The sequence below is a fragment of the Marmota flaviventris genome, chromosome 5 (genome assembly GCF_047511675.1).
Source record: "Marmota flaviventris isolate mMarFla1 chromosome 5, mMarFla1.hap1, whole genome shotgun sequence".
Classification (NCBI taxonomy): Eukaryota; Metazoa; Chordata; class Mammalia; order Rodentia; family Sciuridae; genus Marmota; species Marmota flaviventris.
The window spans coordinates 37,602,543-37,616,107 of NC_092502.1; the positions used below are offsets into that span (position 1 = coordinate 37,602,543).

General features: G+C 42.3%; 1 protein-coding gene across 1 annotated transcript; it reads right to left on the reverse strand.

The window, feature by feature from the left end:
- Window positions 1-9,482: 9,482 nt before the first annotated feature.
- Prop1 (PROP paired-like homeobox 1) lies at window positions 9,483-12,062 on the reverse strand. Its single transcript, XM_027953322.1, has 3 exons — window positions 11,954-12,062; window positions 10,551-10,783; window positions 9,483-9,821 (listed from the first exon to the last, which is right to left on the reverse strand). The coding sequence occupies exons 1-3, from the start codon at window positions 12,060-12,062 to the stop codon at window positions 9,483-9,485; spliced, it is 681 nt and encodes a 226-aa protein (XP_027809123.1).
- Between the last annotated feature and the right edge of the window lie 1,503 nt (window positions 12,063-13,565).

Genomic DNA, 13,565 nt, shown 5'->3' on the forward strand with positions numbered 1-13,565 from the left:
TGCTAATTACATTTACCAAAGGAAAAAATATGCCTCCTATTTTATGGTTCCTGTCCTCCCATGGACACTGGGAGACAAAGATACTATCTCTCTTGATGATTCCATATCATAAAGATGACTCCCAGGTCCTTGAGAAAGTCATCCTTAGATTGGAAATTTGAAAAGAGACTTGTTTACCTTAGCAATTTACATACATCTGGAAGGGAAAAAGAAAAAAATTGCATTGACAAGTTATTATTATTTTTGGTACTGGGGATTGAACCCAAGGCTTCATGCAGGCTAGGCAAGTGCTTTACCACTGAGTTACATTTCTAATCCTTTTTATTTTGTATATTGAGACAGAATTTCATTAAATTGCCCAGGTTGGCCTTGAACTCGCATTCTTCCTACTTCCCAAGTAGCTGGGATTTCAGGTGTGTGTCACCATGCCCAGCACAAATGATTTTTTAAGAGTACTCTAAAAGAAAAATGAGAGGGTTCTTTTCATTTTCACACAGGAGAAAATTAATTGTTTCTTCATTTAAAAAATTCTTTTTAGTTGTAAATGGACATAATACCTTTATTTTGTTTATTTATTTTTATGTGTTGCTGAAGATCGAACCCCATGCCTCACACGAGTGATGCAAGCGCTCTATGGCTGAGCCACAACCCAGCCCCTTCATTTTTGATTCGTATCTATCCTTACACATAAGCATGTTCCATGTCTCCTCCGTCCTCTGCTCTTCAATCTTACCCTTTACTTCAGCCACTCCTCTCTTCTCTCTAGTACTTAGTTCTGTGATACCCAGTTGCCTGTGCCCCCTCAAATTCTCCACAGTTTCCTTAACTCAGGGACCTCCATACTCACCTGGATCCCTCCTCCCTGCCTGCGTCTTTTGAGCCTTGCAGACTCTGAACTGGGGCTTCCATGGGGTTCCCTCCATGGGTTCCTGCCTCCAGGTCACTGCCTGTGTTCTTTTTAGATACTTCCAGTGTCTGAAAACATTTTGTTCCTGCATTTTATCTGCATTTTTATTTATGGATGCTGCAGGGAGTCTGATTCTTGTTATCTCATCATAGGCAGAAGTCAAAGTTCTGAATTTACTTTGAAATAAATTCTTGGTTACTCATATGGGACTGAGCTTGATTCTCTGTGACTTCATAATGACATACACATTGCAGCTTAGTTTACAGCAGAAAGAATGTTAGATAGTTATCTTGAATACTGCAATTTCCCTGATTGAACAGATCTACACATGAGGCATTAATAAAGTAATTACCTCACTAAAATACCTTTCTTTTTAAAAAATTAGATGACACTTGACTGAAATTGTCAGAAATCCTATGGCAGTGAAGGAAGAAAAAGTAACTTAAGGACAAGAGAAATCTTCAGGCAATAAGGTACTAGCAGCCTCTTTTCTTTTTCACCCAATGGATGAACAATGGATCTGCAAGTGAAGAACATGACCTTTACCATGTTTATGATCAAGTTTGTAGAGGTGGTAAAGAAATGGCCCAGAGAATTTATGGGCCCGGTGACAATCTAGCAAAAAACCTTTTATAGAGATGAACTAAGAGCAAGAATAAAAACCTACTGATTTGTTCCAAATAGCAATTGTTTTCTTGGGGGTCATAGGCAGAGAGGCTGAGAAGGATGATTTCAGTTTGGTTTGTGGAGAATCTCTTTTGTTTGGATAAATTTTTAGAAGCAGCCAAATAGCACTGTGGCTTGAAGAGATCCTTATGTAGCAGCTGTCACAAGGAATAGGGGCATGAAAATGAAAAGAGGAGGAAAGAATAAACATGTATCTCTTCAAAGTGAATGGGCAACTATTTTCAGTCCCAAAGACATGTGTCACAGGGGGAATGGCATTGCAAATGGTTGACATAAAAACCATATTTGGTTGCCAGATACAGCATTACTTTTTATTAAGGGAGAAAGGAGGCATAGTCAGTTCTACTTGCAACAATTTGGTGTTTTTAAAGAGTAGGTTGCCTTTGTGCTTCTCCAAGATTTTGGCATTTATAGAACATATTGCCCCACATATGAAGTGAGGACCACTTCCTTTTGTGTGCACTTGTAACTTGGGATTATGGTCTGTGAAAATAACTGCTTAAGAATAAAGTTACCTCCACCACGAGGTAGGAGTATGTTCTCCTATCAGAAATGTCCTGGAAAATGAATTTTGTCCCTATGGGGCTCTATTTTAATTTGGTGTGGGGAAATTAAGCTTGTGCTTTGTACTACTGTTTAAAATACACACACACACACACACACAATGCTGTTACTGTTATCCATGGAAAAGACCATTAAAGCTTCAACTGTTTTGATTCTGGAATGAAGAAACATCTTTGAATTCCAGTCATATAACTGAGGCTGGGGCTTTGATACTTCCTCTTTGACTGGAAAATATGTAGGAAAAAATCAGGAATCACAGGTCTGCATTTGTAAAGACTTAAAAAGCTTTTGGGGCTACAGGGTGAGAAGGATATCAATTATTGCCAAGGACAACACCTTCAAATAGCCACCCACTAGACTCTACCTCTTAAAGGACCTCTTAACATGACCACAATGGTCATGTTAAGCTTCCAACACATAAAGTGTTGAGGGATAAACTCAGACCAAATCCAGACTATAGCAGAAGCATGTTGGCTGTGGGTTCAGCAGCAGTAGATTATGCTTGAACCCCTCCTTACCCTACCTGTAAGTCAAGTGTACTGTCCCGTTGGTGGAGTAAACAGAAGCATGTGGTAGTCATTTTCTGAGAGGGATGGGGAGGAAAGATGTGAGGGGAAGAGGGCAGAAGAAAATGTTAGATCAGTTTTTACCCTGCTGATCACCCCCACCACACCACTGAGGTATTGAAGTTTGAACCTAGAGGTGCTCTATCACTGAGCTACATCCCCAGCTATTATTTTGAGAGTCTCCCTAAGTTGTCCAGACTGGTTTCAAACTTGTGATCCTCCTGTCACAGCCTTCCAAGCTGCTGGGATTAAGGTGTGTGCCACTGTGCCTGACTTGCCATGCTGATTTTGAAGCTGTATCCTGGTGAAAAATCTTTGGAGTTGCACATTAACCTCTTTTTAAAAGTTTTCCCAATGATAAGCATACATTGCAGATTTTTATAACTCTCAAACCTTGCTCTCAGTCATCCACTGCCCTACTCCCCAGGTGCCTCTGTGACCTTGTTTGATTTCTTTACAACTACACGATTCCTTCACTAAGGGTCCTTTTCCCAGGCTGTTCCCAAGATCAACTGATGTCTAACCTTGGCTATCGTCCCCTTCCCTGATCTTGGAATCTGCAATGAATTCCCAAGATGCTCTCTCTGTGCTATGATTGTTTTCTTCACTTTTGTCATTATTTTTGGCGTTTTGGTTACTTGAACATATGATCTTTTTTTCTGTCAGTGCAAGTTCAGTGCGTGGCCAGGTGCCTGACTTCAGCCAACTTCTAATGAAGTGGGAGGCAGAAGCTTGGCTTGATGCAGTTCTATTTAATGAACACTAGAGAGAAGCGTTGCCCTGCTCCTTTCCTGGGAGACAGTAGGAGGCCCTCAGATTTTCCCCAGGATCTTCAGTGGTTGGGATCCCTCCCTCTTGCTCCAGGAACAGAAAGGAGAACTCAGCGTCTGTAATAAGCACCGTGGCTCAGGAGGACAGGAAATCGGGCCCCTCCCTCATTCAGATACTTCTAGGTCAGTCTCAGTCTGACAGGGGACACTTGGTCTCCACATTCTTCTCTTCATAGTGAGCCCTCTAATTGCTCCTTAAGCCACAGGACTTCTGTCTCAGGTGAGGAGAGAGACACTTTTACAGAACATCTCTAATCTTCACAGCACTTTTTAAGAATTGATGTCATATTCTTCCGAGCTTATTAGTGAAGAAAATGGAGGATTAGTGAAGTGAGGTCTTTTACTTAAGCTCAGTTGAGAGCCCAAACTGGTGAGCCTGCCCTGTCCATCGCAACAACCTCCCTACCCCCACTTCAGGGTGTGCCCATATGCCTAGGTGTGTCAGGGGAACACAAGGTGGAAGATGTCCCGCAGAGCTGGGTTTAGGGCTACCTTCTTCAGTCCCAGATTTCTCCCACAAGGGGGCAGCACTGATAACCAGCCCCCTTACAGCTGGCATCTGAGGGTCCCTCCTCATGATGGCCTGGCCTGAGGGGCCTCACATCATCCATGACTTAAACCTCCTCTATGAGAGGAGGCGGTATGTAGCTTTACCTGTTAAGGAAAATTCTAACACCTCAGAAGCCCTGCTAATAGTGCCACAGCCCCACGGTTGTTTTTCTGTTCCATTAGGCTAAAAAAAGATTCTAAAGAGAAATTCAATGAACTTCTAAATAATCCCTAGATTAAAGAAGAAGTCTAGAAGTGTATAAATGCATAGAACTGAATAAAAATAAAAATTTAACAAAGTCAATATGAGGGGTGTAAATAAACCAGCGTGAGAGAAATGGACAACCTGAAATTAAAAGAGAGCTATGGCAAATTAGTTCTCTAAGTTCTATCTAGAAAATTAGTGAAACATGAACAAAATAAAGCCCAAAACAAGAAAAAGGAAAGAAATAATGAAGAGCAAAAATCAATGAAGTAAAAAAAAAATAGAAAATTAGAGAAAACCAACAAAACAAAAAACTGGTTCTTTCCAAAATTAACAAAATTGATACATTTCTAGAATGGACAAAACAAAGAGAGAAGACGGAAGTCACTGACATCAGAAAAGAAATAGGAGATATCAATACTGACCCTTTAGCAATTTAGAAAAATAACAAGGAAGTATGTACCACAATCAGCTTCATACTTGTAGATCAGCAGCTTAGAGGAAATGAATGATTTCCTTAAAACCCACACACTCCCAAGACTTAATCAGGATTAAATAGGTAATATGAATAGTCTATAAAAAGGTAATAAATTGAATTCATAATTGAAAAAAGCTTCTGAAAAGGAAATCCTGAGGCCAGATAGTTTTACTGCAGAGTTATAACAAGTGATTAAAGATCTAACACCAAAGTTACAAAATCTATTTCAGAAAAATAAGAAGTAGGAACACTACTAGTGAGCTCTTTATAATTTTATGTTGCTTTGGCATCTGTTTTAATATGAATTGGACTTTATCATTTCAGAAGCAGCACTTAGTCACCATTGATGTAGGTTCTAGTTCTCTACCTCCTCCTGGTTTTTCAACATGATCAATATGCATATCCCCCTTATACAACCACCCTCACCCCTGGTGACCACCTCCCCATGTAACTAACAATTAGAAACAACCCACTTGACTCTCTCCTCTAACTCCCACATTCCTAGTGACCACCTGGAATCACAGTGTGACTTGTGCCTGCTTGTTGCAGATCCACCAATTAGAATTTCCAGATGGAAACCTGCTTGGGTAATTCCCTGGACTCCAATAAAGCCTTTAATCCACAAGTCCTTTTCTCTATCTTGTTCCCAATCTATTGTACAGTATGTGTGTCCCAGAGGGCTCCTCACTTCCTATTGGGCCTGTAAGTTGTGATCCTATTTTTAGGATCTGTAAATAACATGTTGCTTCTGTTATTTCAAATGTCCGGCTGTCTGTTGTATGTCTCACCCATTAACACATCCAAACCTAAGTTCCCTCCTGGTGAGGGCTCTCCTAGACAGCGGCTGTCTTGATAGGAATAAACTGGACACAGGTCTGACAAGAGCCAAAGGGCATCTGCCAGTATAAAACCAGTTTCCTGTGAGAGGAATACCTGGTCAGGACACTTAGGCATAATGCTGTCCAATAGGAAAAAGATGCATCCCATGAAAGGTTTTCTGTAAACAACCCTGGAGTCCCATCAGGGCAAGATTAAAGTTTACAGCCACTCTCCTAAGAGATCTCAAGACCAAATGAAGGGAAAATAATGATACTTACCAAAAGATTTTACAAGGCTATTATTGTCCTGATACCAAAACCCAAGAACAACAACAACAACACAAACCCCAACAAAAGAAAACCTATATAGACTAATATATAGACTAATATATTTATATTAGACTAATATATTTCCTGAACTTAGAAACAAACATCTTCACAACAGCAATGCATAAAAAGAATTATATATCATGCCCAAGTTGGATTTATTGCAGGTGTGTAATCTTGGTTCAACATTTGAAAATCAGTCCATGTAACTCATAATAATAACAATTTTGGGGAAAATTTAATCTATCATATTAATTGACACAGAAAAAGCATTTGACAGAATCTGACATCCATTTAGGACCAAACTTTCAACAAGTTAAGAAGGACAGCTGCCTCAAATTGACAAAGGACACCTACAAAAATCCTAGGCTAACATTAATACTGAAGGACTGTGTGTTGTTCTTCCAAGGACAAGGCAAACATATGAAGAAACAAGGGGAAAGAAGATCTAGTTAGCAGGTTTGTTATGTAAACTCCTATGGCTCTGTGTCTGGGTTCATAAGGACCTAGAATTTTCTACAGTGATTGATTTCTGTCCTTTCTGGTACAGAGGGGAGGGAGGACAGCCTTAGTCATGCATGTCCTCCTTTTTGGCAAGTTTGGGGAGGGCAGAGAGCTTATTCTGTGTCTACTTCATCTCAGTTGCCTTCAGCTCAAAATAATCCTTATACAGAAGTGGCATATTTGGGGGCAGCATATTCTACTATCCTTCAAGAATCAGTGGAATGATAGAATCCATTCATTAAGTGGCAGAAATGAATATAGAGAGGTGTTTTCACACTGTCAGTCACTGTGAAAAACAAAACACCAGGATCAAAGAAGAGAGGATCCTAAAACCTTTAGCAGGCGAAAATCACATCACATATTAAAGGGACAAAGATTTTACACTCCACCAAATTCAACTCAGGTTCCCCTGAACTCTTCTTTTTTAACCAGGTCTTGAATTTTGTATTTCCACCTTCATCTCTGTGTTGTCTAATTTTAGCAAGAATCCTTCTAAAAAATCCTTGGTTTATCCAGAATCCCAATCCTTCATATCTGACCGATCTCAATATCCAATATGGTTTTTCATACTGTACCATACCCTAGGTGACATCTGAGCAATCTGGTAAGAATCCCGGTAGGTCACTTTAGCCAGAATCTCCCAACATTTTTTTATTTCTTCCTATGTTCGTTCTGTCTTATGACCCATAGAACACAGAAATGAACTGAAAGACTAAATTCTATGAAATTGGTATCATTCTATATATTTAAGGCAGAAGTTAATGCATTAATACAGTGTCTAAGGAATTGGGGTTCAGTTCTCTCAAGGAAACTCTTTTTGAGAAAGGCTAAAAACAAATGACAATTCATGAAAGGTAGTTGTAACACCCGCAAACATATGTTCATACCCCTAATACACAATATCTCAAGCATGACTAAAAGGTGATTACATTAATATACAGAGCCACAGATAATTCAGAGGTAATGCAGAAAAGAAAACTTATACATTTCTAATAAACACAAAACTATTTTAACTCCCACTAGCAAGTAATGAAAATTTAAAAATAAGCAACAAGGAGCCATCACTCTCAGTTAACAAATTGTCAGAAGTCATAAAAGTCAACAAGGATGCACCCAAACTAACCATCCAGGTTCTTTTGGTGGAATGAAAACTAGTAGAGCCATCCCTCAGGATGGGGGGGACTCGTTCAACAACCTTCTGCAGATACTGAAACCCAAGGATGCTCAAGTCCCTGATACAAAATGTTATATGTCTATGCATACATCCCAGTATACATAAAATCATCTCTATATTCTTTTAAATAACTAATGCAATGCTATGTAAATACTTGTTATACTGTATTGTTTAGGAAATAATGCCAATAAAAAGTTGGTACACGCTCAGTACAGATGCAATTTTGGGGGGAATATTTTTGATTTGCAGTTGGTTAACTCTGGGATGCAGAACCTACAAATATAAAGACCTGACTGTACTATCTTTCTGGAAGGCCGTCTGGCACAAAGAGATAATTAGAAAAGAATGCAAATGTTTAGTATAGGAATTTTGATTTCAGACTTCTCATATATAAAAAAACTACAAACTACATGAGTTTCCATCACTAGAAGCCTGACTACTAAATATCCTTCTGTGGACCTGCCAATAAGGGAGGTAAGCCAACACATAAATAAGTGAATTACAAGTAAAAACAAGTATATTTTAGGCAATATGGTATAGAAACTGTAGGACCAACCAGGCTACATCATGATTCTTTTGGGAGGAGCTCAGATCAAGGCACTTTTTGGCAGGTCCTTTCCTAGGAATGATATGGTATGAGCCTCAGATGGTTTGTTCTTGGACAAATTTGCCTTCAATCAGAGTACTTCTTCTCTATCCAAACCACATATGTGAAAACATGCAACTGATTTAAAAATTAGGTTGAAGGCTCCTGTAGGCTAAGCTAGTCAGATCTTATTAATGAATTTCTTATTAGATATTGGAGAGCCATTCCTTGACGTTCATATTTGCAAAGGTCTCTTGGAGATGGGAAAGACTGGAGCTGAAGGAAGCAATGAAGATGGGAAGTCACAAAATACAGTGCCAGGAAAAGCAGAGGGTCTGTTGGCATGGGAAGAAGAGGGACCAACTCAGGAGATAGTTCTAGAACAGAATCTACCAAAGTGAATGGGGTCGTGAGTGATGGTGATGGGGAAGGGGGGGTCTAGGTAGAATTTAAATCAAAAGGCTTATTAAAATCAGCTAGAGCCAGGTGCAGTGGCTCTTTTGCCTGTAATCCCAGCAGCTTGGGAGGCTGAGGCAGGAGGATTGTGAGTTCAAAACCAGCCTCAGCAATGGCGAGGTGCTAGCAACTCAGTGAGACTCTGCTTCTCAATAAAAATGCAAAATTGGGCTGGGGATGTGGCTCAGTGGTTGAGTGCCCCTTAGTTCAATCCCCAGTACTGCCTCCTGCTCCAAAAAATCGGCTAGAGACAGCTGGATGAAGTTCTTCAATCAGGACCTCAATGAATGAAGCCCCTCAAGTTCTACCTCGTTCAACCATCCCCATTCAACAGCAGCAACCATTTTTCTCCATCAATATCACCCTTCCACTAGTCACCTCCACTGAAGCTTTTTAACCTATATCTCTTGGAAGTTCACCTCCCCAAATTTTCTCAATTCATCACCTGAGTGAGAATTCATCAAAAACAATTGTTTTGGTTCTGGAGATTAAACCAGGGCATTTAATCACTGAGCCACATCCACAGGCCTTTTTATCTTTTATTTTGAGACAGCGTTTCACCAAGTTGCTTAGGGCCTTGGTAAGTTGCTGAGGCTGGCTTTGAACTTGCAATTCTCTTGCCTCAGCCTCCTATCACTGGGATTACAGGTATACTCCACCATGCCCAGAAATATTTCCCATTTTAAAATATTTCCAAACTCTGAGCTGCCCCTTATCATATACATATACAAATACACAGATTTGTATCACCCTTAGAAGGGAAGGAAGCCACCCAATTTTCTGTTTTATGAGGGCCATAGGCTAGAGATGACCTTATTTACTAGTTTGACTCTAGTTCCAGGACTTTGGTGGCTCAAGGCTGAGAGGGAGCACAGATGGAGGTGGGGGACAGGGCAGATGACCAGTGGCTGTTGGGTGCAAAGTGGCATACCAGTCCTCAGTCTGGTGGGGTAGAGAAAATGAACCACCTGTGGAGGGTTGTGAGGGAAGGGCATGGTTATAGGGGTGAGGGAAGCAGGTTACTGTTGGAGGTGGTGTTGTGTAGGAATAGGGACAAGCAGGGGACTCTGGCAAGAATCCAGAGAAGGTGGCAGGCGAGAGATGGGCCAGTGGCTGGAGCAATGATCTTTCTTGCTTCCGTTGCTTAGCTCTGCGGTTCTGGAACCAGACCTGAGAAAGAATAGCCAAATCAGAGCTTCTATTTCAAATAGATGGCACTGTCACATATGATCCCCTTCTTCCAAGGACAGGAGGTTCAGGTACAGGGAGTAAGCATCTCCCACATCACCAGAGGAAGAAAAGTTCTACTAGAGGCATGGCTGACCTAGGTCTGCTGACAAACTGTACTTTTAACTCTAACCTGTCTCTAAATTTGCTCAATTTGTACAACTTTGGATGAGTAAGAACAATCACCTTCCAACAAGAAAGGGATAAATATTACATAGTGACATTTTCTCTCTCCAGATATTGGGGAAATCTTCCATAGGGTTCAGTTTAGAGATGAAGACTATTGATAAATATAATTGTTATAGACAAGATTGGGTTTAGGGGAGGATTTAGACTTAAGGTTAATTAACTCTGTGACTAGTATTCATCCTCAGGCTGGATGAATCGCAAGGTTGTGGTTAGGGATAAGGGACAAGGTTGTGCATGTCTGTGAACAGTTAGAATTGCATTTCTTTTGGGGTTCACATCATTATTAAATGTTGGGAGTAGTAACTCAAGTCAGATTATCTTAGAGTTAGGGTTAAACTTGAGTGACATTCACAGTATAGAGGAGGAAGTGTTAAGTGATGGGTGAAGTTTAGTTCCAGTGATTGTCTATACTCAGGTAGCTCCCACTGCACTAAAGAGAATCTGCATTTTTTCCTCAAGGTAGGAGGGACCCTGAAGTATCACCTGTATTCTGGCCTCACTGAGGCCCGTGTCCCGTGCGAGACCCTCTCGGGCCCAGATGTCTGGGTACTGATTCCTCCCAAAGGCTGATTCCAGCTGCTCCAACTGTGCTGGGCTGAAGGTGGTACGGTGGCGGCGCCGGGAGTGCAAGTGACCCCTCTGTCCTTCTTGTGGAGAATGTCTTGGTCTCCCCACTCCTACGGCAGAGAGCCTTCTGTAGGGCTGAGTGCTCATGTCTGAGGAGGGAGAAGAAAGGAGGGAGACGTTGCTTATGAGTGGGATCACCCATCCATCACTGGACCACTTATTTTCTGCTCAAAGCCCCCTATGCTGATTCCCCTTGGGAAACCCAGCTCACACCAGAAATCCTTCTTCTTTAATAACCACTATTCCTAGACCAGCTTAGCCTCAGTTGCTGCTATATTTCTGGGACTGGGTTGTCTGCATAGGGTTACTTCTCAGACCCACTTTCCATCCTGGGTATTCATACTTTGTCTACCTGACAACTCCATTGTATGCCCAATCTGAGCCCCCTGTTACTACCCCTCCCTGTGCCTTTCCCCTCCAAGTACACTCCACACCCACCTGGGGCACACCTTGTGGGCCTTCTATTTGCTTTCATGCCCTAACAACTTTCTAGGTCTCTATCGAAGGTCCCCTTTGCTTGTTTCCTGCTCTCATGAGTTGCATTCAACTTAAAACTTCTTTATGCAGCTCTTATCCTCCTGTACCCCAGCCTGGGAAGATGAAGCATTCTCCACTGTGTCACTCAGGCATACCCTCCCCTTACTTATGTACTCTCTGTCATTTCTCCTTCCCCTGCCCTGGCCCAGCCACCAGGCTGCAGGAACCTGAGCTCGTGGGAAAGGCTCGCTTCTCCTCCCTGCAGTCTCACTAAGCCCCCACATTAATTAGTCTGAGAACTGCCGGGGAAAGAGAGAACAGAGAGGGAAGAGGAGACACCTGGGAAGGTACAGGCTGAGAAAAGGAGATGTCTGGAGCAGACACCTATTCCCATGGGGACCTAAGTGTGGCTCCCACCCAGTGTTCACTGTCTCCCTTGGGGACTTACATGTATTGTACTGCTCTCTCATGATCAAAGCCTCGGCCCCTCCAGCTCCCTCCCTTACAGAAGGCAGTGTTCTGGGGCAAACTCTGAGATTAGGAGTGAAGGCATAGGCTCCAGCTATGCCTCTGCATCACCAGAATCCAGGGCCTCATTTCTGCCTGTGAAGCAAAGGAGTTCTATTTAAGGACCCCATGGTTTTAATATGCTAGGATTCTGGTTTTCATTTCTTCTCCCAGCCTTCCTCCATAGTGAACCACTGCCTCAGAGGAGACTAGACATGAGTCTCATACCTGTTGCCCACCTCAGGGCCCCAAGCCCAGCCTGGGAAGTCACTCACCCACTGTGGAGGTCAGAGTCCCTGCAGCTGGGTATCTCTCAGGTAAGAGGGTGCTGCAAATTCGCCCCTTCCTTTGCTTCCCCTGCTGGCTCCTCCCTTCAGCTTCCATGATTAGCCACCAACACCAAAGACAGTCCAGTCTCCTGTGTCCCTGAATCTTTGATTCTAGCTCAGTCTTTCCGTTTCTGTTGATCCCTTCTATGTCCGTGATCTCTCTCCTCCTTTTGTTGTACAATCTCTGATCTGTGTGTGTGTGTGTGTGTGTGTGCGTGCGCGTGTGTGTAAAGATATAGGTATATATAGAGATGTCTCTTCACTGTCTTTTATTTTTTTTCTAATTCCTCATTCTCATTCCCCACATCTCTCTCTCCTTCTCTCTCTCTCTCTCTCTCTCTCTCTCTCTCTCTCTCTCTCTCTCCTTCATCTGATTCTCTATTTTTTCTCTCTTTCGATCTTCTTTCCACCAGGATGCTGCTCTCTCTTCTTTCAGCTGCCTATTTTCCCACACCACCTCTCTCTCCTTGAGTCTTGGAGGAGTGACCTCCTTCTGGCCCCTGTGGGCCCATCCAATCATTACCTGGTCACCAGAGCCCCCTTGCTCTGGGGAGGATCACAAGCCGGATGAGGGAAGGTGTTCTGTTGGAGGGTCCAGGGACTGGGGCCAAGAGCTCATATTCCCAGGGGACCAGAATCTTTTGTCCAGTTAAATCCCCTCCTGGGAGCAGGCAGAGAAAGAAGGGTAAAATACATTCCTACTAAGTCCCCCTTCTCAGAACCCCACTGTGGGGAGGGAGGAGGAAGGCGGGGACAACCAGGGGGTAAGAGGCAGGGCCTCTCTGGCATCTCAGTGTGCAGGTGATACCCAAGGACCTGTTTCTAGGAAACTAAAAAATGAAGAGTCAAGTGCATGCTTGGTACCCTAATATCCCAGAATATACCGGCCACCCTCTCAGAACAATCTGAACTCAATCCATAGGATAAATCTCCAGGGCACCAATGTTCTTATGTACTTTCTGATTTCTTCCTTTGAAAGTCACCTGCATATTCATCTAGAAATCTCAGGACATCAAGACCTTTCAAGGCCACTGAGATTTTCAAAAAAACACTGATCCTTGAGCGCATGTGAATTCCAGAAGCATTCTGTCCTACCCAAACCTCAGGATACTCTGCAATAAACAGATTCCCATGAATTTTGGCATTCTGAGTCTTTAAGGAAACCCTGATATAGCTGAAATGTCTGAGCAGTCAGGACCACCTGAACCCTATAGTACTCTGACTCTTGAGGTTGCTTAGACCCTGGAAGTACATTCTGTCATCCCCAGTATACCCTGATACTTTAAGGACAATCTGATATTCTAGGACTTTAGGATCCTCCATGACACTCTGAAACCTAAGGGCACTCTTGTACCCAGGACATTACACCTTTACTAGGTGATTCCCACTCTGTTACATGAAGTTCCGATCTCTTAGGACACATTGACCTGATGACACACTAACTTTCTTGGAACTTGTGTACCTATGGTTTGATCCCTAAGGTCACTCTAACTCTTTAATCACATCCTTTAAAAACTTCTTGACAATTCAAGAATGGAAACATCATAAACCTCTAAGA

Bases quoted from the DNA above. Each gene is read 5' to 3' on its own strand.
- Prop1 (XM_027953322.1), bottom strand. From the start codon at position 12,062: ATGGAAGCTGAAGGGAGGAGCCAGCAGGGGAAGCAAAGGAAGGGGCGA. The intron at 10,784-11,953 runs GTGAGTGACTTC...CTCCCTCCTCAG, and splicing joins GACTCTGACCTCCACAGTGG to ACATGAGCACTCAGCCCTAC. The intron at 9,822-10,550 runs GTGATACTTCAG...ATTCTTTCTCAG, and splicing joins TCAGTGAGGCCAGAATACAG to GTCTGGTTCCAGAACCGCAG.